The sequence below is a fragment of the Pongo pygmaeus genome, chromosome 4 (genome assembly GCF_028885625.2).
Source record: "Pongo pygmaeus isolate AG05252 chromosome 4, NHGRI_mPonPyg2-v2.0_pri, whole genome shotgun sequence".
Classification (NCBI taxonomy): domain Eukaryota; kingdom Metazoa; phylum Chordata; class Mammalia; order Primates; family Hominidae; genus Pongo; species Pongo pygmaeus.
In genome coordinates this window covers 123,569,797-123,592,894 of record NC_072377.2, presented here as the reverse complement: position 1 = coordinate 123,592,894, position 23,098 = coordinate 123,569,797, and the positions used below count along the sequence as shown (strand labels likewise).

The 23,098-nt window shown below is 33.8% G+C and overlaps 1 protein-coding gene across 6 annotated transcripts in view; it reads right to left on the bottom strand.

Annotated features, from left to right (window-relative positions):
- The window catches only part of DMXL1 (Dmx like 1), a 185,921-nt gene that overhangs the window by 6,255 nt on the left and 156,568 nt on the right, over positions 1–23,098 (bottom strand). For all 6 annotated transcript variants that reach the window (XM_063665158.1, XM_063665156.1, XM_054489789.2 and 3 more), the window contains 7 exons: positions 22,376–22,497; positions 21,891–22,032; positions 18,203–18,263; positions 9,452–9,579; positions 5,491–5,583; positions 3,789–3,880; positions 2,397–2,449 (listed from right to left, as the gene is read on the bottom strand). In XM_063665158.1, coding sequence (XP_063521228.1) covers positions 2,397–2,449; positions 3,789–3,880; positions 5,491–5,583; positions 9,452–9,579; positions 18,203–18,263; positions 21,891–22,032; positions 22,376–22,497 — 691 coding nt within the window. The remainder of the gene's footprint in view (positions 1–2,396; positions 2,450–3,788; positions 3,881–5,490; positions 5,584–9,451; positions 9,580–18,202; positions 18,264–21,890; positions 22,033–22,375; positions 22,498–23,098) is intronic.

Below are 23,098 nucleotides of genomic sequence, written 5' to 3'. Positions count from 1 at the left end.
TATCGTTTCTCCACTGAATTGCCTCTGTGACATTAAAGATAAGTCTACTATATATGTGAGTCTATTAGTGGGCTCTCCATTCTGTTCTATGATCTATATGTATATTCTTAAGCTAATACCACAATGTCTTGATTACTGTAGCTTTTAAGTGTTGAAATCAGATAGTATAATGTGAGTCCCACAAGTGTGTTTTTCTCTAGTATTTGGTTGGCTATTCCTTTGCTTTCCCATATAAACTTCAGAATCAGTTTGTTGATATCTACAAAGTAGCATGCTGGAATTTTGATTAGGATTGTGTTGAATCTATAAAATCAAGACGAACTGACATCTTAAGAATATTGAGTCTTCTAATCTGTGAATGTGGAGTATCACTCATTTATTTAGATCTTCTTTGATTTAAATCATTTTTATGGTTTTCTGCATACAAACCCTGTACATATTTTGTTAGATTTATGCCTCAGTATTTCATTATTTTGGGTGCTATTGTAAATGGTAATATTCTTTAAATTTCAAATTGCAATTGTTCATTGTTGATGCATCAAAAAGCAACTGAATTTAGTACAGCTGACCCTTCAACAACACTGGTTTGAAATGTGTGGGTCCACTTAGATGTGGTTTATTCAATAGATATATTGGAACATTTTTTAAAGATTTGAGATAATTTGAAAAACCTTGCAGACAACCCACATAGCCAAGAAATACCCAAAAAATTAAGAAAAAGTATGCCATGAATGCATAAAATATATGTAGATACTAGTCTATTTTATCATTTACTATCATAAAATATACACAAATTATAAAAAGTTAAATTTATTGAAACGTACGCACACAAATAGCTTGTAAGTGGTGCCATTGACAGTCGAGAAATGTAAACAAAAATAGTATGAAATCATAAGTGCATAAAATTAATTACAGCACATACTGTACTACTGTTATAATTTAGTAGCCACCTCCTGTTGCTATTGCAGTTAGCTCAAGTGTTGCGAGTATATACTTAAAATGTTGTGTGATGCTAATCATGTCCATGTGAGCAGGTCCTCTCTCCAGTAAACTGTATATTGCAGTGAAAAGTGATCTCCTGTGGTACTTGTGAATTTTTCATTGTATTTAGTGCAACAGTGTAAACCTTGAATAACACCATGGGAACCATACAACATGCCACTAGTAATGCTGGAAGTGCTCCCAAAAAGCAGAGAAAGGTCAAGACATCACAAGAAAAAAGTTGAATTGCTTGATATGCCCCACAAATTGAGGTCTGCAGCTGTAGTTGCTTGCCATTTCAGACAGATAATTCATCTTTTTTGTTTTTTTTTTTTTTTTTTTTTTTGAGACGGAGTCTTGCTCTGTCGCCCAGGCTGGAGTGCAGTGGTTCGATCTCAGCTCACTGCAAGCTCCGCCTCCCGGGTTCACACCATTCTCCTGCCTCAGCTTCCCGAGTAGCTGGGACTACAGGCACCCACCACAACGCCTGGCTAATTTTTTTTTTGGTATTTTAAGTAGAGATGGGGTTTCACCGTGTTAGCCAGGATGGTCTCGATCTCCTGACCTCGTGATCCACCCGCCTCGGCCTCCCAAAGTGCTGGGATTACAGGCGTGAGCCACTGCGCCCGGCCTCAGACAGAAAATTCATCTTGTAAACAGATGACATAAACTTTACAGTATCAATAAATACAGTACACTACTGTATGGACTCATGATTTTCATAACATTTTCTTTTTTCTAGCTTCCTACATAACACATATACAAAATATGTGTTAATTGACTATATTATTAATAAGGTATCCAGTAAACACTAGGCTATTAGTAGTTAAATTCTGGGGGGAATAAAAAATTATAATATAATTTTCATCTGTGCAGGAGTCAGCATCCCAATCCTTATGTTGTTCAAGGATCAACTGTATATCGACCTTGTATCCGGGGACCTTGCTATACTTGTGAATTTCTTTTGTAGATTCTTTGGGATATTTTACATAAAATTATGTTTTCTGTGAATAAAGACAGTTTTATTTCTTCCCTTCCATTTATATACATTTTATTTCCTATTATTGTGTTACTGCATTAGCTAGGACTTCCAGTGCAATGTTGAATCGGAGTGGTGAAAGGGGACATAATATTGAGTTTACATCATGTTTACAGTGATAACCTGTGGCTATCAGATTCAAAGTAAAGACAAATGATTTTTATATTATCGATGTCTCACTGCCCCCCATCAAGGTATAGTGAAAAGTTAATTATGTATATTGCATCTTTTTGTTTTCAAATCCTGCCATCATGGGCAAAAGAAATCTCACGGGTTAATAAATATATGTGTCATTAGTAACAAATCCATTTATAAATAATATTTAGCTTATGAATTTCCTGACTTTCAAAATTTATAAAATGCTTTGAAAACTTACCATGGACTAAACTATTGGCAGGTGCTACAAGAGTATCCCACAAACATACGTTTCTGGAAAAAAAAAAAAGATTACTTCTGAGTGACACAAAAAGCTAACAACAGAATAAAAAATATGTCATATATAACTGTGTGACCTTTAAACCTTGCTGTCACAGAAGGTTCTTAAAATTATAAAAGCAACAAATACAAGTAACCAACAAATTTATATGAAATTAATTTTTATATAAAAAAAGAGTGCAGTGGTGGAATCTTGGCTCACTGCAGCCTCGACCTTCCGGGCTCAAGCAATCTTCCCACCTCAATGTTCTGAGTAGCTGGGACTACAGACGTGTGCCACCATGTCTGGCTAATTTTTTAAATTTTTTGTAGAGATGGGGTCTCCCTATGTTGCCCAGCCTGGTCTCAAACTCCCGGGCTGAAATGATCCTCCTGCCTCAGCCTGCCAAGGCACTGGGATTACAGGTATGAGCCACCATGCTCTGGCCACAATTTTTTTTTTTTTTTTTTTTTTTTTTTGAGACGGAGTTTTGCACTCTTGTTGCCTAGGCTGGAGTGCAATGGTGTGATCTTGGCTCACTGCAACCTCTGCCTCCCGGGTTCAAGCGATTCTCCTGCCTCAGCCCCCAGAGTAGCTGGGATTACAGGCACCTGCCACCAAGCCTGGTTAATTTTTTGTATTTTTAGTAGAGATAGGGTTTCACCATGTTGGCCAGGCTGGACTCAAACTCCTGGCCTCAAGTGATCCGCCCACCTCGGCCTCCCAAAGTGCTGGGATTACAAGCATGAGCCACTGTGCCCGACCCACAGTTTTTACAGAAAATTTAAAGCTACTATTATAGCTTAAAAATTTGAATAACTTTAGATTAACATGCATTTACAAATAATAATATATGAAGGCTGAATATGGAAACTTCTTTTTGTATTCACTGAATCTCTAACAGTTGGACTGACATACATTAATAGGAGAGATGCTGAATTTTCTTAAGCAACAAAGAAAACTTGTTTCTACTGTGTGGGGGGACCAATATACATAAGAAATATCTACGGAAGACGAGCTTAAGAATCTATAGTCTTACAATCCTGTTTCTAGTGCAAAGTGTGGCCTTACCGATAAATATAAAAGCTAAGCAAACTTAGTGGATCTCAGAACTCAGTTATATGACAGAAATCAAAAGAGGCAGACAGACATTGGGGCAGGAGATGACACTTTCTTACAACCACAGCTTTTGGGGGTGGGGCTGGAATAACATGGCCAATAAATAATAGTTTTTAGAATAAAAATACTGTATCTAAAGCCATAAGTAAACTTTAGTCAAACACAAGGACAGAAACAATAAAAAAAAGTTCAGCTATACTTTCTCATACTTCAATTTTAGCTATCATCTCTTACCTATTGTCAGTTGAAAGACCAGCTGTAGCTATCAGAGAGGAGGAACTAACGAAGACAAAATCATTGGCTGTTTTGTTATGACACTGCCAAGTCTGGAATGGTTACAAATAATACGTGTTACTGCTCTCACTAAAAATGTCATAACCAGGTAAATGTATTCTTCAAAAGTGATCATGTAGTTTCTGGCTTTTTTAAAACCTCTGTATCATTTTTTTCCTTTGAACTTTAGAAAAATTGTAAAAGTAATACAGAGAACTTTCATATACCTTTTACCCAGATACAGCAACTTTTTAACATTTTGGCACATTTGTTTTGCCTCTACTTCTCTTTCATATTTGTAGACACCCACACATACACACACTTTTCCTGAACTATTTAAGTAGGCTGCATATATCATGACCCATTATGAATCTCTTTGCTTTTGTTCAACCAAAAGTTCAAAGGAAAACATAAAGAGGTTAAACTTAAAGATTTTCCCCTAGCATAATGAAAATTTCTGTTTCAGAAGACAGAAACTAGAATTTTAGATGATACCAGACTTTTGTTAAATAATTGACATATATTTTTCAAAAATATTTAAGCTTTTAAAAATTCAAGTACATGAAAAAAATTACTAATAGTTTTAAAAATTAGAAAACATATAGCATTTTTCAATATTCTACCAAACAGTACACTTAATTATGAGGTTTCTTCATTTATAAAAGCTTCAAAATTATGTTTTAGATATTTCTCTTTAATAAAAAATGATTTTTTTTAAGTATCCCAAAATCACCACACCAAAGATTATTCCTTTGAGCCACCTCCCCATTTCCCCTGGAACACTACTGGAGCTGGGCTAGATGATGTATCCTTGAAACAGACAAAATCCTCTTAATCTCCAAAAGCCAGTTATTCACAATTTAAACCAATTCATTTTTTTTAAAGTTAAAAAAAAAAACAGTCCCTTAGATAACAAACTTATACATCTAAATCTTTAGGCTTAATAAAAATATGAGAAACAGCTAATATTCTTTCAAGGTACCCTAATCAATCCTCCCATGCTTGCTTGCTTTTACTTAGATCAGTACTGTATTCTAGCAATTAACCTTGGGCAAATTACCAGAATCTTAACCTATATTCTTCATTTGATCCCAGCCAAAAAGCCAAGAAGTGACTAATCTATATTCTTAACTTTTTTTCTGATAGGAATTGCTTAGTCCTATAAAGAGTTTCACTGAAGAATATGAAATATAAATTCAGTATTCTATGAAGCCACAGAAAGTTCATAAAAGCCTGCATAATCCTGAATTAAAAGAGATGAACAAGAAAATAACAGTACCAGCTATAGGATGTCCCTGTCACTTTGTTTGTTCATAAGAGATAATTGCAGAAAAATAACCTGGTAATCATTCTATTTAGGCATAATATAATAACCAGCTTAGTGAGGTTAGAAAAGGGCTCTAGTAATCCATAGGATGTATAGGTATCTGGGGGTATCATGTTGCTTCTATACATGTCGACTTTCCAAATTATCAGAGACTAAGGAATTTTATGCTTCACAGAGTAATTTTCATATAACACAAGGACAGAATCTTACAGTAAAGTGACTGAGAACACAGGACTACATTTTATTTATTCTATATTTCTTGTCTCAAATACATATTCTTGGTTTATTTAAAATGAAAATTCAAATTTTATTTAAAGGTAGAAATTCTTGGCTTACCAGGTATGGCTTAGGCATGCTTCCAGTAACTGGACAACATTTCCAGTTTGTTTGATACAAACTTAAATATCCATCAGCATCAACTATTCCAAACTTAGAGAAAGAAAATATTTAAAAGTATTTAATATAAATATAAAAGCATATATTTATCCTTACCCTCAGTGTGACACCCATATTTTGACTCATAAACATTTGATTGTATGTCATTTGATTTTTCACTTCACCTATACATAGATCTATTTCAGAAAAACATTCAGCTACTACTTTAAAAATCCCAGAGTGAACATTAAGAGAACAAACATCAGACACCCATTTTATTACAGTGGGCTCTAGCATAGTCTATGTATTCTCTGTAAGTATTACAAAAACAGGATACTGGATTAACAGATTATGCTATATGACAGAACTTTATCATATATAAGAAAGAAAACTGTTCATCTCCAAAAAGACAAAATAAGGATTTTCAGAAACAAACAATAAGGAAAACACATGAACAAGAGTACAAAGTACAATGATATAAGGATTATCAAAGTAAAATAATTCCGCTGTGGGAGCTCAGGGCAAGTCTGACTGGTAAGATGTCAAAATAATCCACTAAGGGACGTATGTGATACAGATCTTGAAGGATGAGTAAGACAGCTAAAATTTTTTCCTTTGATTATAAAAATAATGCAGCTTATTATAAAGTATATAAAATAAAACAAATGTCTGCTTTGGACTCCTACCCTCCTCTGCCTCTAGATCTAACATCTATTAAAAATTTGATGTGTTTCCCTTCAGATTTGTTTCTATGAGTATTCAAAAATTCACAATATAGCATTTAAAAAATTGGGATAATAATAATACCATTACACAATTACATTTTTGATTATAGCTATCTTTCCCTGGTAATTACACATAAATTTAGCTCATTCTTTTGCTGTGTGTAGTATTACACTGTACAGTGGTATTATAATTTAAAACTTTCCCCATATCGTTTTCAATTTTCTGTAATACAAAAAGGGCTGGTTTGAACATTCCTATATATACATATACCTTTGCATAATTATGTAGGATAGACATCTAGAAATGGGAAAGTTTTGTTAAAGAGCATCACTTAAAATTAATAGACTATGCCACAATTAAATCCTATGTGGTAATATAAATGGATACAGTCATTTTTCTTACACTTTAGTTAACATGGGGTATTTTTAAAATCTAAAATACTTGTTAATTTTATGCAGACAAGAATAAGTCTCAATTTATTTGCATTTCTTCAATTATTAGTGAGGGTAGAAGGCTACTGGCCAGGCATAGTTTCTTGGTAAACTGACTGTTAATATCTTTTATCTATTTCTCTACTATTTGTCTTTGAAAAAATTTGACTGATATGAGTAATATTATGAATATTAACCTATTGTTTTTATATTTGTTAATAATATTTTCCCAGGTATATTCCTTTTTCTAGTTTATCTTACGTTTTCTGCAGTAGATCTAGGTATGTTCTTCAGAAAGGGTATACACATGGAATGCGTTAAGTCTCTGTATACCTAAAAATACGTTTATTTTGCTAGCAAATTTGAATGATAGTTTGGATGCACATCAACTCAGTTCCCATTCCTTGTCCATCAGAATTCTGTGGATATTGTTCTCCTACCTATTTGTGATAGGCCAACGACATTTAGTGGCAGGGTGGGATGTGGGTTGTAAGTAACCTTTTTCATTCTCACTCCTTTTTAGAACCTTATAAGATTTCCTCTTTAACTCTAAAAACCAAAAGTTACACAAACAGGATGTGTGCAGGTACGTGTTGTTTCTCAATACTTGGTAGGCCCTTTCTCTTACAATATTCTATTCTTTGCTTTGGGGAAGTATCTATTATTCCTTTGAATATTGTTTTTCCTCCATTTTTTTTCTTCTGAAATATTTCCTAAATTGTCATCATTATGGGATAATTTCTTAATTTGTGCTTCCCAGCAACAAACCTGATTTTCAACTATTTCCATTCTGCTGTTCAGCTTTTCTAATAAGTAGTTCCCCCACTGACCACATTTTTGGGAATCGTATTTTTAATTTCCAATAACTCTTTTCTGTTTTCCTACTGTCCTTGTTTAATGCTAGTGTGTTTTTGTTTTATAAATGTAATATATTCTTGAATCTCTGAGGAATTAGTCCTCATAGGTTATTTATTATTTATTCTGCTTAATACCCCTTTCCAGACACTTAGCTTTTCTGAAATACTCACTGGTTTTTGGCAGTGTATTTCTATTCATAATTGAATATCAAATTCATCAGAATTACTGTGATACAGTGTGGGTCATCTCTTCCATTTACCTTAAGAGGCTTCCCTACTAGAAGAGATAGCATGCTTAGGGGCTGTGCTGTTAGACTTCATCAAGGCTAAGATGAATGAATAGTAAGTTGACTGCCTGTCAAAGATACTTGGGCAGGCAAAGACAAGCGGTTTTTTGTGCCTTAAAATAGCCTATGCAGAAGGCTGTAGTGAGTGTTAAAGCCGAAAAATAAAGTCACATTATAGAAGGTCTTAAATACTTGTTAAAGAAGTTGACATGAGGAGCCTTGAGGGTTCTTGAAAAAAATTATAATGTGATCTCACCTATATTGTAATCATGTAGCTATGTTTTTTGTTATATAATACTGTTGGCAAGATGCATTAGAGAGATAAGGGTTCAGGTGTAGAGATTAGTTAGGAGCAATATAAAACTGACAACCAAAGTTGAAATGCATGACCACAAAAAGCACATTGATAGAGAATACAACTGAAAGTACAGTAGAATTATACAGGCATCTGTACTAAGTTCCCTTAATTTCCCACTAAGGAGCTAAGAATGTTGCTAATTAGTATTAAGAAACAAGCTCTCAAAATTTTGTTTCACAACTACATAAAATTATATTGACTTTTGTGAAATGAAAATAGAGCCATGTGACAAACATGGCAGACAAAAAAGGTTGCAGCACACAATGATAAAAGGAATGTGTGAAGAGAATTTAATGTGTGAGGGAGGCTGAGGGGAAAGAAAAGGCAAGGTGGAACCATCAGTTGAAGTCTGTGAGAGTAATTTTTGGTGCAGCATGGCTCTGAAGACAAAAAGAAGATTGATTTACTCTTTAATTACTTTGTAAAGGGCTAATAAGATATTAGGAGCAAAAAGAGGCAGTTTGGGCTGGCTGCGGGTGCACTGCCTCTGAACTAGCCCTGCTTCACAAGGAGCACTACTGTTCAATAAAAGATTGCTGTCTAACATAAAAGTCGGGGGGCAGTTTGAAGAAAGGATTGTGAGAAGTGAAGACAGTAAAGGATGCTCTAGAGCAGGTCTGGCAAACTTTTTCTTAGGTGGCCACATAATAAATATTTTATTTTGCCAGCTATAAGGTCTTTGTCCTCCTGAACTATGCTGCTGTAGTAGGAAGTAGCCAAAGAAAAATAATGAATGGGGGTAACTGTGGTCCAACAAAACTTTATTTATAAAGCAGGTGGCTAGGATGTAGTTTGCTGATGTTGTTCTGGAGCAGTACCTCTTAAAAAACTTTAATATTTGTACAAATCACAACAATATCGGGTTAAAATGCGGATGGTGATTCAGTACATCTGGAGAAGGAACAATAATATGCATTTATAATAAGCTCTAGATGTTACTTGCTGCTGGATCACACGTTGAGTAGGTTCCAAGGGATAAAGAGAGTAGGAGCATTTAATAATAAAAAGTGTGTAATATAAGGTGAACTTATAATCGTTTGGTCATTAAGAATCACTTAACTGAGTTTTAATGGACACCTATATAACATACTTCTAGGAAGAACAAGTGAAGTTAAGTGTTCTTTGAGAAGAATTTAAAAAAATCTATATAGATCAACACTTTACTACTACCCACGGAGCTGTTCTTTTCAGAAACCCAAACTAGTGGAATTCATAAACCTCCAACACAATAAATTTTTTACCATTTACATTTTTATATAATACCTTATTTCCCTGATAGTTAAATCTCATTCTTGTAACTCTTGAATTGCCACCAGATCGAAAACAGGTTATTTGTTGAGAATGGCCCCATTCAAACATTCTGACACTTCCATCTTGAGCTCCTGTCAGATCTGCATTATAAGAGGGCAAAAATTACATATTTATTTCAAGAATCCTTGGGAAAAGTTATTTCTTAATCCTATGTGAAAATCTTTATGAAAGAAACATCTAAATCAACTTATATAAATTTACCTTTGTATGAAATTTCAGTTGAATACTCTTCATCATAAAAATAGTTATACAATACACTTTCATTTGACTAAGAACACATCCTCAAATACGATAGGAGCATTTAGATCACAGCTCCATAAATTTTATTTCCCTTTAAAGTTATCTCAATGATGTCTTAACAGCCTTTTATTTTTTATAATAAATTATATATTACTCACTATAACAAATTCTTAGGTTAGAATCAATCCTTATCATACTATTAATGTTTAAATGTATATACATTTTTCTTTGAAAAAAATCAGATTAAAGAAGGTTTTAAATGCCATACTAAAGAAAAAAATCAGTTCTAAAAGTTATCCTGAGTTACCTAATATCTCAAATATATATTATCTGTTTTTTTTTTATTTTGTAGTGTGCTTTTTTTTTTTTTTTTTTAGAGACAGGGTCTTGCAGTGTTGCCCAGGCTGGTCTTTAACTCTTGGCCTCAAGTGATCCTCCCACTTCAGCCTCTAAGAGGCTGGGGTTTATAGGCACGTGCCACTGCACCGGACTTGTTGTTTCACTGAGAAATATGAATAAGATAAATGACTATTAATTCTTCACGTTGCCATTTATTATTTGTGTTATACTAGGAAATTTACTTAATCTCTCTGAGACTATTTCCTTCCTGTAAAAAGGGACTAATGATATATAAGTCACTGGACAGTTGTGGGTAGAAAATGAGATCACATATATAAGGCACTCAGAAATATGCCTAACATATAATACTCAATTTATAGAGTATAATTATCAATATTAATGTGGTATGGAGGTAGTAAAAAAATTACATTTATATAAAACATCTAGCACTTGCTAGTCACATATCAGTCAAGTTTCCCTCATTCCTTATCAAATATGTAAAATAAATGAACTTCAATTGGTTTGAAATGTTTTACTATTGGGCAGCGGTAGGAGGTAGAGTTTTTTGAGACTAGGTATTTGACTGGCTCTACTCCCTTTCCCCCAGTGTGCTTGCATAGCTTCATCAGAAAAATAAATTGGGGTGGTTGCACTAAAATCGCTCAACTTTGTTATTATTATTTATGATGTTAAAAAAATTAAGAGCTGGGTTTGGTGGCACACATCTATAGTACTAGCTACTCAGGAGACTGAGGCAGAAAAATCACTTGAGCCCCGGAGTTCAAAGCTGTACTGTGCCTTGATTGTGCTGTAAGTAGCCATAAAACTCCTGCCTGGGCAACATAATGAGACCCTGTCTCTTAAAAAAATTAAAAAAAAGAAATTAATTGGGAGGCTATTAGGCTAAGACAGCTCCAGGGCCTTGCATGCCTATATGAGCAAATCAAAACTCAATTCAATGTAAACAGTAAAATGAAGCTTAAGCTTAACCAATCAAAAACCACCAACTAACTTCTAACTAGACGCTTATCAATTAGAAACCCCCAACTAACCTCTAACTAAGGACTTTCCACTTAACCAATCAAATACTGTCTTTGTTGTGCTTCCTTGAACACCTTATAAAAGTTTTCCCCTCATGCCACCTCGGTGAAGCCTTGATGGCTTCTGGTCTGATGTTGTCCAGTTCATGAATTTGAGCTGAATGCTCAAATAAACTCATTAAATTTTTAATGTGCCTATGTTTTAAGAGTTCTCAGCAGAGGAACATGAAGGAGACCCCCTGATGATGACCTCCAGGAGCAACAAGCAAGCAGGCACAGGTACCTCCTGGTAGGCCCAGTGTCCTTACTGTTTTTCACTGTGCATTTGAAGGTTACCACTTGACCTGAAACCTGCAACTTTTATCCTTTAAGCATTTTTCATCCACATCAGGTCTAGAAGTCAGACTGAACCTGACTGGATTGGGTCCAGTCAGAGGCCTCAGGTAGATAAGATTTTGGAAGGACAAGAAATCATGGGTTCATCTGAATTTAAGGAATTCAAAAACTCCTCCAACTGGAACTCCAGCTAATTTTATGTATAAACATTATGGACCCAGAACCTGTGCTTTCCTAGAGAAATGAGTATATTTACCAAAGACAATTTAGAATTATGGTGGCAACAGGGAAGTTTTTAATTTACACCAAATTGTCCATCTACAGGAAGCACTAAATAAAAGGGAATCTCTAATGCTTCACAAACAGTGGGAGGCATTTTTTGATTGGTATGCAGAGCCTACTAGAAGACTAAATAAATTGCAAATTGTCTCTCTAAAAGAGTCTTTACAAAAGACAAACGAGAAATCTTAAAAGTTTTCAACAAATACTAGTAAAGTTTTAGCAATCTGGGTAGGTAATCTTGTCCTATTTTCAGAAACACAATTTGGATCCAGATATCCTATTTATTTATTTATTTATTTATTTATTTATTTATGAGACGGAGTCTCGTTCTGTCGCCCAGGCTGGAGTGCAATGGTGCAATCTCGGCTCACTGTAACCTCTGCCTCCTGGGTTCAAGTGATTCTCCTGCCTCAGCCTCCTGAGTAGATGGGACTACAGGCGCGTGCCACCACGCCCAGCTAATTTTTTGTATTTTTAGTAGAGGTGAGGTTTTACCATGTTAGCCAGGTTGGTATCAATCTCCTGACCTTGTGATCTGCCCGCCTTGGCCTCCCAAAGTGCTGGGATTACAGGCGTGAGCCACTGTGCCCGGCCCAGATATCCTTTTTATAAACGACTGAGTTTGATATTTTATTATCTGGCAGATCACTAAAATTTAGAAGGAAAACTATAGAATCCGCTTCTCCCTGTATGTTTGTGTATGACTTTATATATGTTAAATATATGTAATATTTTTCTATCACCAGATGGTATTGTCAAAATTAATTTTTAATAATTATATATAATGGGCTTAAAATAAGCACTTATATAAATTAAGTATTCCTTAAACTTTTAGAAAGATAGAAACAGACCCAAATGTTTTTCAAGTTCATCTGATGTGGGATAATCCTTGGTAAATGAAAGCTAATTTAAGTTTGTTGGTTTAATTAAAGCAGGCATAACCTTAGAGTTACCAACACTAAATATAATGTGATATACAACTTTTATCTTACTTAGGCTTACTAGTCAAATACACTCATGTTATCTTTGTTAAAAAATTTGTCAGCAAAAAATAAATAATAACTAACTTGATGGCTGGCCTTGTCTGGTGTTATGTCGACTTCAAAACAGTTTTCCAAATCCCTTTGACAACTTATACCCTTAGTATTTCATTAAGTTAAATTAAATGATGGATATTAATTGAATATCTAGATCACTTCCAAATTACATAAAATACTAAAACATCAATTGCTAAACATAAGCTTATCCACTTTTGGCTTCTTATTGCAGAAGAATAAAGATATTTGGGTCTGTTAGTAAAGGTGTCCTGCAACACACTGAAAAACTACACTATGAAAAAGAACATGCTTCTGTAAATTATGAAAGATATAGATGTGCTACTCTATAGAATGCTGGTGTGACTGACAGTGCACAACTGCTTATTACCTAGTTTTCACTAGAAACTAACATCACTAACAGTTAAGAATTCTAATCAATATATGTAATTAAAACTACTGAAAATAGATAAATAATTTTGTATGTCAGGAAAGTAAGATGTTTTTGGAATGTGAAGCTATGAGGTATGAAGGATGTTTTTCTTATGGGAAAAAGAATAATTTTTGTCCTAAAGCAGACTGTTCCATATTGGGAAAGAGGAAGAGTACGGAACAAAATATGCATGGATACAAGAATGCTATATAGGGTTTGTGTAAGAGGAATTTGGAAAAATAATTTTATGTGTGGCCAAGCTGGCTAATATGTGTGTATTTATATATGTTATTAAAAGAATGATGAGCCTTAATATTAGAAGTACATTGGTGCAAAGTTTTACTGGAGTATTGGTTTTCTCTTGACAAGAGATTGTGAAAGGTTTTCCTTTACCTTTTAAGCAATCTGACTACAAAATCGAGATTTTGTTTTATCAAGATAATTTCCTGTGCTTCATGTCTTTTTAGGTCTTTGATTACCTAAGACCTAATGTTAATATTATTATTTTTACCTTTTAAGCAATCTGATTACAAAATCGAGATTTTGTTTTTTTTGTCTTTTTTTTTTTTCCTTTATTGTGGAGAATGAGGTCTCCCTATATTGCCCAGGCAGGTCTTGAACTCCTGGGCTCAAGCTATCCCCACACCTCTGCCTCCCTAAGAGGTGGGATTACAGACATGAGCCACCGCGCCCAGCTGAGATTTTGTTTTATCAAGATAATTTCCTGTGCTTCATGTATTTTTAGGTCTTTGATTACCTAAGACCTAACGTTAATATTAACATTATTATTAAATTAGCTATATTTCAATATTAAAATATCTAAGGTTTTTTTCTACAACATTAAAATAGCTAAGGATTTTTCTGCAACAACATAACTTTCTGTATTTGCCTTTGAAGTCTTTTAATTATCACTCTAGTTAAATATTTTTCCACAGTAACCTTATTATAATCAAGTGTTTTAAACTTTGATATTTTTGACAAATTTCCCAAAAATACATTATAAATGAAGTACTTGTGACCTCACTCTAACTTTGCGAGTTTCCAAAGGGCCCTTGGAATATCTCAAAAAAAATTTGTTCTTGCTCCCTCTAAAAAGAAGAATGTTAAAATAATTAGGCTTTGTTAAAACTAATTAGGCTTAATTGATATGTTAAATTGCATGGGAAGCATTGTCAAATAACGGTGATACCTTCTTATATTATATTTGTATGGGTATATACTATTAGATAAGTATTCCAGAAATTGCATGAAGTTTCTAAAAATCTGATGTGTCCTTGTATAATGTTATCAGCCACACTTCCAGTTATTTTGTTAAAATATTGTATGCCACAGAAGCAATCAAATTTACTTGTCAATTGTGCATTATGATAATGAATTGATCTTTAGCTATGGCCATGTTAAGTCTTTTGTCACTGACAGATGGTTATTGTTTCTCCTGATCTTCACTGAAAGTGTTTGCAAGTAACTATAATTCTAAAGTGCTCTGTCTTCAAGGAGATTCATAAAAAAGACTCTGAAAGGTACTGGTTTCTGGTAACATTTAGATCCTATCATTGGACAGTGTAAGAACTTCCAGAACTCTAAGGGAACAAACTTATAAATTCATTAAACTGCTAACCAAGATCAAGCCGAACAAGAATTAAGTATGAGAGGCTGAATAACTTATTGAAGAAAATCTATGGTTTTTTAAGAATTATGGTTTTGAAACATTGCTAGTTCTTTAATATTTTGTTTTCCAGATTTAAGAAAACTTTTTTCTTTTCTCTTAAGATATTCAATAGTTTATGGAAATTTGGCAAAGTATGCCTTCGTGAACAAAGATAAAACAATTACTTTTTCTCCCTACCTGATCCCTCCAGAATTCGGAAGCTATTAGTGAGTACTCTTATTTTCATGGCAATATAGTTATTTGCGTAAGTTCAGTAAGAATCTGTTTTTTACAGCTTGCCAGGAGTAAAAGCAAAAAGAACCTGTCCTTCTTATAGCAGGACATAATTGGAAACATGGGTCACATTACCAAGGCTTTGACTCATATATCATATTGGAGACTATGCACAGAATCAGATATGACCCAGACAGTTTTAAGGAACCAAAGGCTGACAGAGCAAATAAGACACCTTGAAAAAAAACCAAAAAACAGAAAAACTGGCCTGGTACTGTACATATATAGTCCCTTACATGGTTGCCTTACAGAAGAGTAAAGACTATCACTTCCTGGCAGACAAAGGAACCCCAGGATTTTCTGAGGACCTCAAGAAAAGAGGAATTCACCCGAATCTATAGGACTGCGGGTGAAATCAGATGGCAAGTCCTTCGCTTGGCTTCTGAGACTCAAGAGGTTTTTAAAAGTCTTATCTGAGATTCCTTATTAATGTTCCAGCAGAGCAGCCTTCACTTTTACTCAGCTAGATATAGAACCTATCAAGTGTATGATTTCAACAAATACTTATTAAAAAGGGAAAACACATTAAACATTTTAGAAGGGGAAAAAAATTAAAAAGGGAAAACACACTAAACATTTTAGAAGGGGAAAAAAAATGACCCAGTGTGACGCAAAATACATATTTGCTCTTTGTCCCTGGATCCTGGCATACAGCTACTAAAATCCATGGAAGAGCACCTGAATTTACGCTAATGCAGTGACTTAGATGGGGTCCCACAGATAGCCTAAAGCACTGAAACTTTCAGTTCCACTCGCCAACCTCCAGAAAAGGGTGGGAAAGGGAGCTGGAGATTAAGTTCTATAAAAACTCTTGAACAAGGAGATTTGATGAGCTTCTTGGCTGGTGAACACATGCATGTGCCAGGTTTGTAGCGCACCCTAACTCCAAGGGGACAGAACCTCCTCTGCTTCGGAGTCTTACAAACCTCATTCTATGTACTTTTCATCTGTTTCTTTTATGATTATCTTTTATAATACACTGATAAACGTAAGTAAAGCGTTTTCCCTGAGTTCTGTGAATCAGTGTAACAAATTAATCAAACCCAAGGAGGGAGCTGTGGGCACTCTGATTTATAGCCAGTACGCCACATGTGTAGGTGAAAACTGATAACCTGCGATTGGTGTCTGAAGTAAGGTGCAGTTTTGTGGGACTGAGCCCTTAACCTGCAGGATATGATTCTGACTCCAGGTAGACTGTGTCATAATTAAACCAAATTATAAGGCACCCAGCCAGTACTTGGAGAGGTAGAGAATGGCTTGGGGTGGACAAAAGCCAACACATCTGATATCAGAAGTGTACATGACAGCATAGAGAAACAGTGTGTTTTCTACTCAGAAAATTATAAAATGTACTAGGCTAACTTCTAAAAAGTTCTTTAAGAATTTTTCAAAAGATCTATTCCAAGGAAAGAAAACAGCTATCTTGAGGTATCTGAACTTCAGACTAATATTTTTAAAAATCCTGTCTCATAACATTTTCACAACACGAAGTGTTTGTTATCAAACTAAATTACTACCTGTGGGACTTGTTTGTGACATGAAAAGATATACTGAAAAAAAAAATCCAGTAATTAAATTAGCTTTTAATTTTTCAGGTGTCTTATTTGCTAGTTATAGCAGTTCTCTAAACAGAGAAAGTATTTATCTCTCAAGACAGCAGTAACTGATGCTACCTAACACCTCTGACAATAGGTCCATCAATTACCTTTGAAAAATCGAGCGTGGCCTCTTTAAGTTTATGGGCTTAAGGTATAGGATATTTACACCTGCCAGGACACATGGTATGGGACTGAGAGAAAAATGGGGTCCCTTCAGTATCTCAGAAAACTTCCAAACCAGACTGCATAGAATAGGGTAGTTTTAAGCAATATCAAGTATTTCTTGATGTGGAATAATATTATTTAAATTTTATATATAAAACACACTTTGACTCCTTACACTATAGGCTTCATGACTGTTTTTTAGTTCTCACTTGACATTAAACTTGTAGGTAAAAAATACACACTTCTAGTGATGAATAAATTTGATGTAGTGAAAACAGACACATTTTTTATGTTATTTTATACCTCTACCATAAGTAACAGATGTTATTCTCTTCATTTTACATATATGGTTCTCTTGAGCCTTGTTTTGTACAGAGTATACAACTTTGATAATAGATTATTTCAGCATTTATCATAAAAGAAGCAGAAAAGAATACTGATTTTGTTAACTGCATTTTAACAGAATATCTCCCAAGAGAAAAGTTTGTAAAGTTTTTAATAGGCTACTAAACTGGCGGGACATGAATACCCATTAATTAACATGCATTATTCTTGTTACTATGTAGTAGGACAACTTGACGAAGGGCATAACTTAAAAAAAATATTAAAAAACTTGGGATACTCACACACCAGTATGAGTATTGATTCCAACCCACCAGAATCAATACCTCCAATAAATTCCCCATTAATTAAGTTCTTGGTTGAAGGAAGAGAAACTTTTAAGATTCCTAGGAAGATTAACTGAAAACACATATATTCTGCCTTAGAATAGAAAAACTTACTAATAATAATTTCCTATGTTTACTATTAATGTGTCTCACAAAAGACCAACTGAAAAAAAGTAATAAAATACAAACTGAGTATAATGAGGTAATAAATAATTGAGGTATGGTTGTGGCTTATGTAATAAAGGTTGGCAGTGTTTCTATTATTAAAATAATTATTCACTATAATTTAGCATGATCAAAGAAATCCAGAAATGTTCAAAGATAAAATGTGTTAACTTAGAAATACACAAATTTTGTGTATTGGTAGTCGCAAATTTTGATTGGTACTCAAAACGTCAAAAAATTTACTTCATTAAATCAGCCTTCTCTTTTAGGGAAATATCTTTTTCTATTTTTACCCAGTTTTGAAATCAAGATTTTATTTACTGGCAAATATTCTCTAGAAAAAAAGTCAAATAAATGCTTTCAATTAAAACAAAAAGGTTCCCATACATTTCTTATAATAAAATTACCAAAAATAGATTTAAGAATAAGAAAGGACAATTGCTAATTATTATTCAACTTACAGTAAGGAAGAGTTGGATGAGAAGTCATTCTTCTAACATTATTAATGGCTTTCTTAATCATCTGGTAAAATAGAAAAATGATTTTATAGCCATAATAAAAAGGATTAAACATTTAAATTGTGACAGGAAATTCAAATAACATTCATTTATTTATTTTTACATGAGTTCATAGCTATCATTATGGGTGCTAAAAATACTAAACATGATAACAGAAATTTAATAGTGCAGCTCTTATATTTGCACATATATTCTGGGCATTACTGACTAGGATCTAAAGATAAATTCCTCTCAAGAATTTAGTCTTCCCTCCTTTCTTGTCAATTCTTTTCTGATCCCATTAAATTTATTATTCAGTAATAATCCTGAATAGTATAAGTTTAAAAGACAGGAGCATGTGAAAATAAAAGAAGAGAAAATTACATAAATTTAAAAACAGATAGTTTGGAACTATGTATTTACTCATTTTAAAGTTATGCTTTGAATAATTTAACTAGCCTGTCAAGTAAGAGTAAAACAAACACATAAAATTAAAGGAAAAATGTATAGAACATTTCCGATTTATATAGCATCATAACTACAAATATATGTTATCTTAAATTTGTAGCATCAGTCTCAGGTAGGTTTTGTTATTGTTATTCTTTTGGATTTTAAATGGTTCAATTAGCCTAAAGTTGTGGAGAAGGTGGGGAGTTAGTAGGGAGAACAGAGACTAGGCCACAGAAAAGATGAGGGATAAATAAAACTGAAACACATATATGGATGCAGTTATACTCCAAAATAGCAGAAGCTGGTCATAATGATTTTTTTTTGCTATTAGTTTTTATCATTTGATAAACTGAAAGGATTAAGAAAATATTTTATCAATTCTCTAGAAAAAATAAAAACCTGCTGCATATGACTTCTGTTTAGTAAACTTCATATTTAAATTCCATGTTCTTCTTAATTAAAGAAATGCCTGAAGGTTCCTATTCTTGCTTTTGTCTTCTTTTTTTAATATTCACAGGAGAACCAGAAGTAAAAAAATACACAAATACAGGTTTAAAAAAGTTTCTGAAAGCATATGTAAAATACGTAAAATCATTATTTTAGAAGATCCATGTAAAAAAGAACAACCTTATTCTACTGGTGTCTTTTTGTTGAGGGTAGAGTGAGGCAATCCCAACCCTTATGTTAACAAATCACAGTTATCCGAAATAAAAAGATGTCATAAGATTTAGGTAGGAAGAAAATTCAATCCTTAGTGTTATGCCTATGGTAGATTTCTGTATTACAATGCTTTGGAGTATAGACACATTTTTCTGAACACCTACTATACGTCCAATACCATCTAGTTAGAAATCATCAATCTGCAAGGCAGGCAGAATCCAAGCTCTTGAAGAGCTTAGATTCCAGGGCATATAAAAAAGACAACTTGAGGCAGGGCACGGTGGCACATGCCTGTAATCCCAGCATTTTGGGAGGCCAAGGCGGGTGCATCACTTGAGGCCAGGAGTTCAAGACCAGCCTGGCCAACATGGCAAAACCCCATCTCTACTAAAAATACAAAAATTAGCCGGGCATGGTAGTGCATGCCTGTAATCCCAGCTACTAGGGAGGCTGAGGCAGGAGAATTGCTTGAACCTGGGGGGTGGAGGTTGCAGTGAGCCAATATTGCACCACTGCACTGTGGACTGGACAACAGAGCGAGACTCCATCTCAAAAAAAAAAAAAAAAGACAACTACATAATGAATAATTTCAATAACTGGTAAGTGCAAGGGATAATAAAGATGATAAAATATAAGGTGACTGGGGGTAGAGTGGGTAGGGGCAAATGCCTTAATTAGGGAAGCCAGGGAAATCTGGGGGGATTTCAGTTGAGATGTGAATGGTACAACAGAGGGATAGAGCATTTTAAGCAGAAGGAAAGGCAAGGGCTCCTGACAACCATGAGCGTAATATGTTCAAGAGACAGAAAGAAGCCAGTGTAACTACAGCAAAGAGAATCAGATGTAGAATAAAGGGAGATGAGATGGCAGAAGGTTAAATTTTGTAGGGCCCTATTAATGACTTGTTATTTAAAAGTTGTATTGGGAAATCTGAAATTTTTTAGAAAGTGAGTGACAATCTGAATGATGTTTTAGAAAAGAGTAACTGGCTGCTACTGTGTAAAGAACAGAAGTAGGAAGAGACCAACAAGAAAGATGTTACAGGAAGAACTATATTGTAATCTCTGAGGTTGGAATTCAAAAAAGTGCCTATTAGTCCTATTCACTTCTTTGGCATATATTCCCTTTGAGTTCTCCTTTAAAAGAATATAATATCAGTAAGTTTTACCAATGAATTGTAACATATCTGTCAGCTGGAAAAATTATTTAACCACTACTGAGCAAGTCATTTCATTTGAATAATTACTAGATTGCTTTTCAAGTTCATTTTATTCCTTAAAACACTGCTACTTGAAATCACTGAACTAAGGAGAACAGAGGGCTTTAAAACAAGCTCTACCATACATTTAACAAAGTGACATAAGTTGATCCACTTGACCTTTCTGGATCTCAAGCTTCATCTGAAGAATGTTTAAGTACGAGTAAATAACAACTACAACAGATACTGCAAATTATAAGGTTATAGCAACTATAAAGGAACTGCATTAGGTACAAAATATTACAAGGTATTATTAAAGATAACTGAGATTTTACTTGAACAATTACTCATACTAATTAATGAAAAATAATTTTTTTTTGGCCAAGGAAAGCATTCTACAGGACTTATGAAATTCTGAAAAACCCTACCAACTTTCTTTGCTTCTTCAAATCTGTTCATTAGTTCCTACAACCTAAGTAATAATAAAGGAAACTCTTGGAAGTACAAATATGAATCACATCTCTAGGTAATCAGGGCTAAAACAGATCCTCCATCACTACAGAAAAATTACGTTTCAGTTCATCATTATATTACTTTTTGCTTAACTAAAAAATTATATTGTTTTTGTTAAAAAAAAAAGAATATTTGTCCTGGCATTTAAAAAAGTGATACTTAATATGGATATAGTTATTAATTGATATCCATTAAAAGATACCTAGACAAGGGGTTAGCAAACTTTTTTTTATAAAGGACTGGATAGCAAGTGTTTTGGCTTTATGGGCATTTACTTTCTGTTGCAGATACTCAATTCTGCCACTGTAGTGTGAAGGCATCCACAGACAAAATAGAAACAAATGACTATGGCTGTGTTCCTATAAAACTTTATTTATAAAAAGACACTGAAATCAAGTTTCATGTAATTTTCATGTGTCAAAAAATACTATATTTGTTTTTTCAACCACTGAAAAAACAATGTATACACCATTTCACTAAAATGTATACACCATTCTTAGCATATTAGCTATATAAAAACAGGTCATGGGTAGTATTTGATCTAAGGGGAATACCTTGCTGAAGCCTGATCTGAACCATGTTTCAAATAATTCTTAATTAAAATATAGCTCTTTGGTTTTCAAGCAAAGTATATTTTTAAAACAATTTATTATTACCCTTTCAAATGAAAACATGCTATTCTTCATTATCAAAATTTACAATTTCCAACATGTAAGACTTACTAAAACTTTAGGAATTAAGAAAAATGTTTTAAATCATCCTTTATCCATTAACCTAGAGGAAAAAAATAAAAGTTACATATAACTTAAATTTATTTTTAACTTTACATACCACAGATGCTCCTCTGCCAGTCTGTGTACTACCAAGCCATGGCATGTTGATTGGAGTGCCAGGATTGCTATGTGTATATGGAGTTGTACCTTGAACAGCTGTTAAATCATCACGAGCATGTATAACCAAGAAATCTTCTGATCTATAAAGGAATGTCAACCAGAATAAAAACAACTCATCATTTCTTTCTTTTTTACACTTGAAAGGTCTAAAATTTGAATTTATAGTTCCCTTTAAAATTAATTTTCTTCAGCTCTTATTTGTAACTCACAATGACCTCATACCTGAACAATTTCTGTTCCCTTCACTTACTCTTCTCTCAATTCCCTTATTTAAAGCTCTTGCCACCCCTCATTCAGCACATCAGCTTCTACTCTGCTTACAATCTATAAATTGCTTTAAAGAATCTTTTGAAAGTTTTAGTTCAGTAAATATAGTCACTCATATTGCAACATTACTAAATAAAAACAAAGTATGAAGGGTACCCTTTGGTTTCCACTTCTATATCATCATCTACCCAAGTGTAGACCTGTGTGGCCAGAATTCCAGAAACATCCAGTTCTTGAACATCATGACTGGAAGCGATTGCTATGCAGTTTCTATTTGCCTGAAAAATAAGTCAAACGGTAATTTTAAAAGAAATAGGCAAAAGAGATAGTATATGAGCTGCTTTTGAAAATGGTAGTTTTGAAATAACCTCTAGCAGTGATAACTAAAGTACAGGATGTACAGCATTCTTACTTTTAGTGAAATAATAAGCTTCAGTTTGGAGATATGTTTATGTTCTAGGAAAAGTACATCCAATAGAAAGCCAGTATAAATGGCAATACATGCAGCATTTTATTTCCTCTCCCAGTACTGTCTTTCTAGACTGCTAGAATGCTATGATTGCTCTAAGGTTTGCACAATTCAGAAATGTGGAGGAAGATGCTGAAAAAGATAGGAACCTGCAGGGTACAGAAAGGTGAGGGCAATAAGGAACTCCAAACTAAAAACATAATTATTAATTATTTAAGTAAAACAACTTTCTCCTAAAGCTTTTCAATCTTAGGCAAAAAAAAAAAAAAAAAAAAAAGAAGTGGGAAAGGGTCACAGAAAAAAGGTGTAGGGGCAGAAATATAGTGGGAGAAGTATGCCAGAAAAAGATCACAAATGAAAAGTTGCTAAGGTTAAATGACATGAAATTTTAAATGCCTATGAATCAAAAA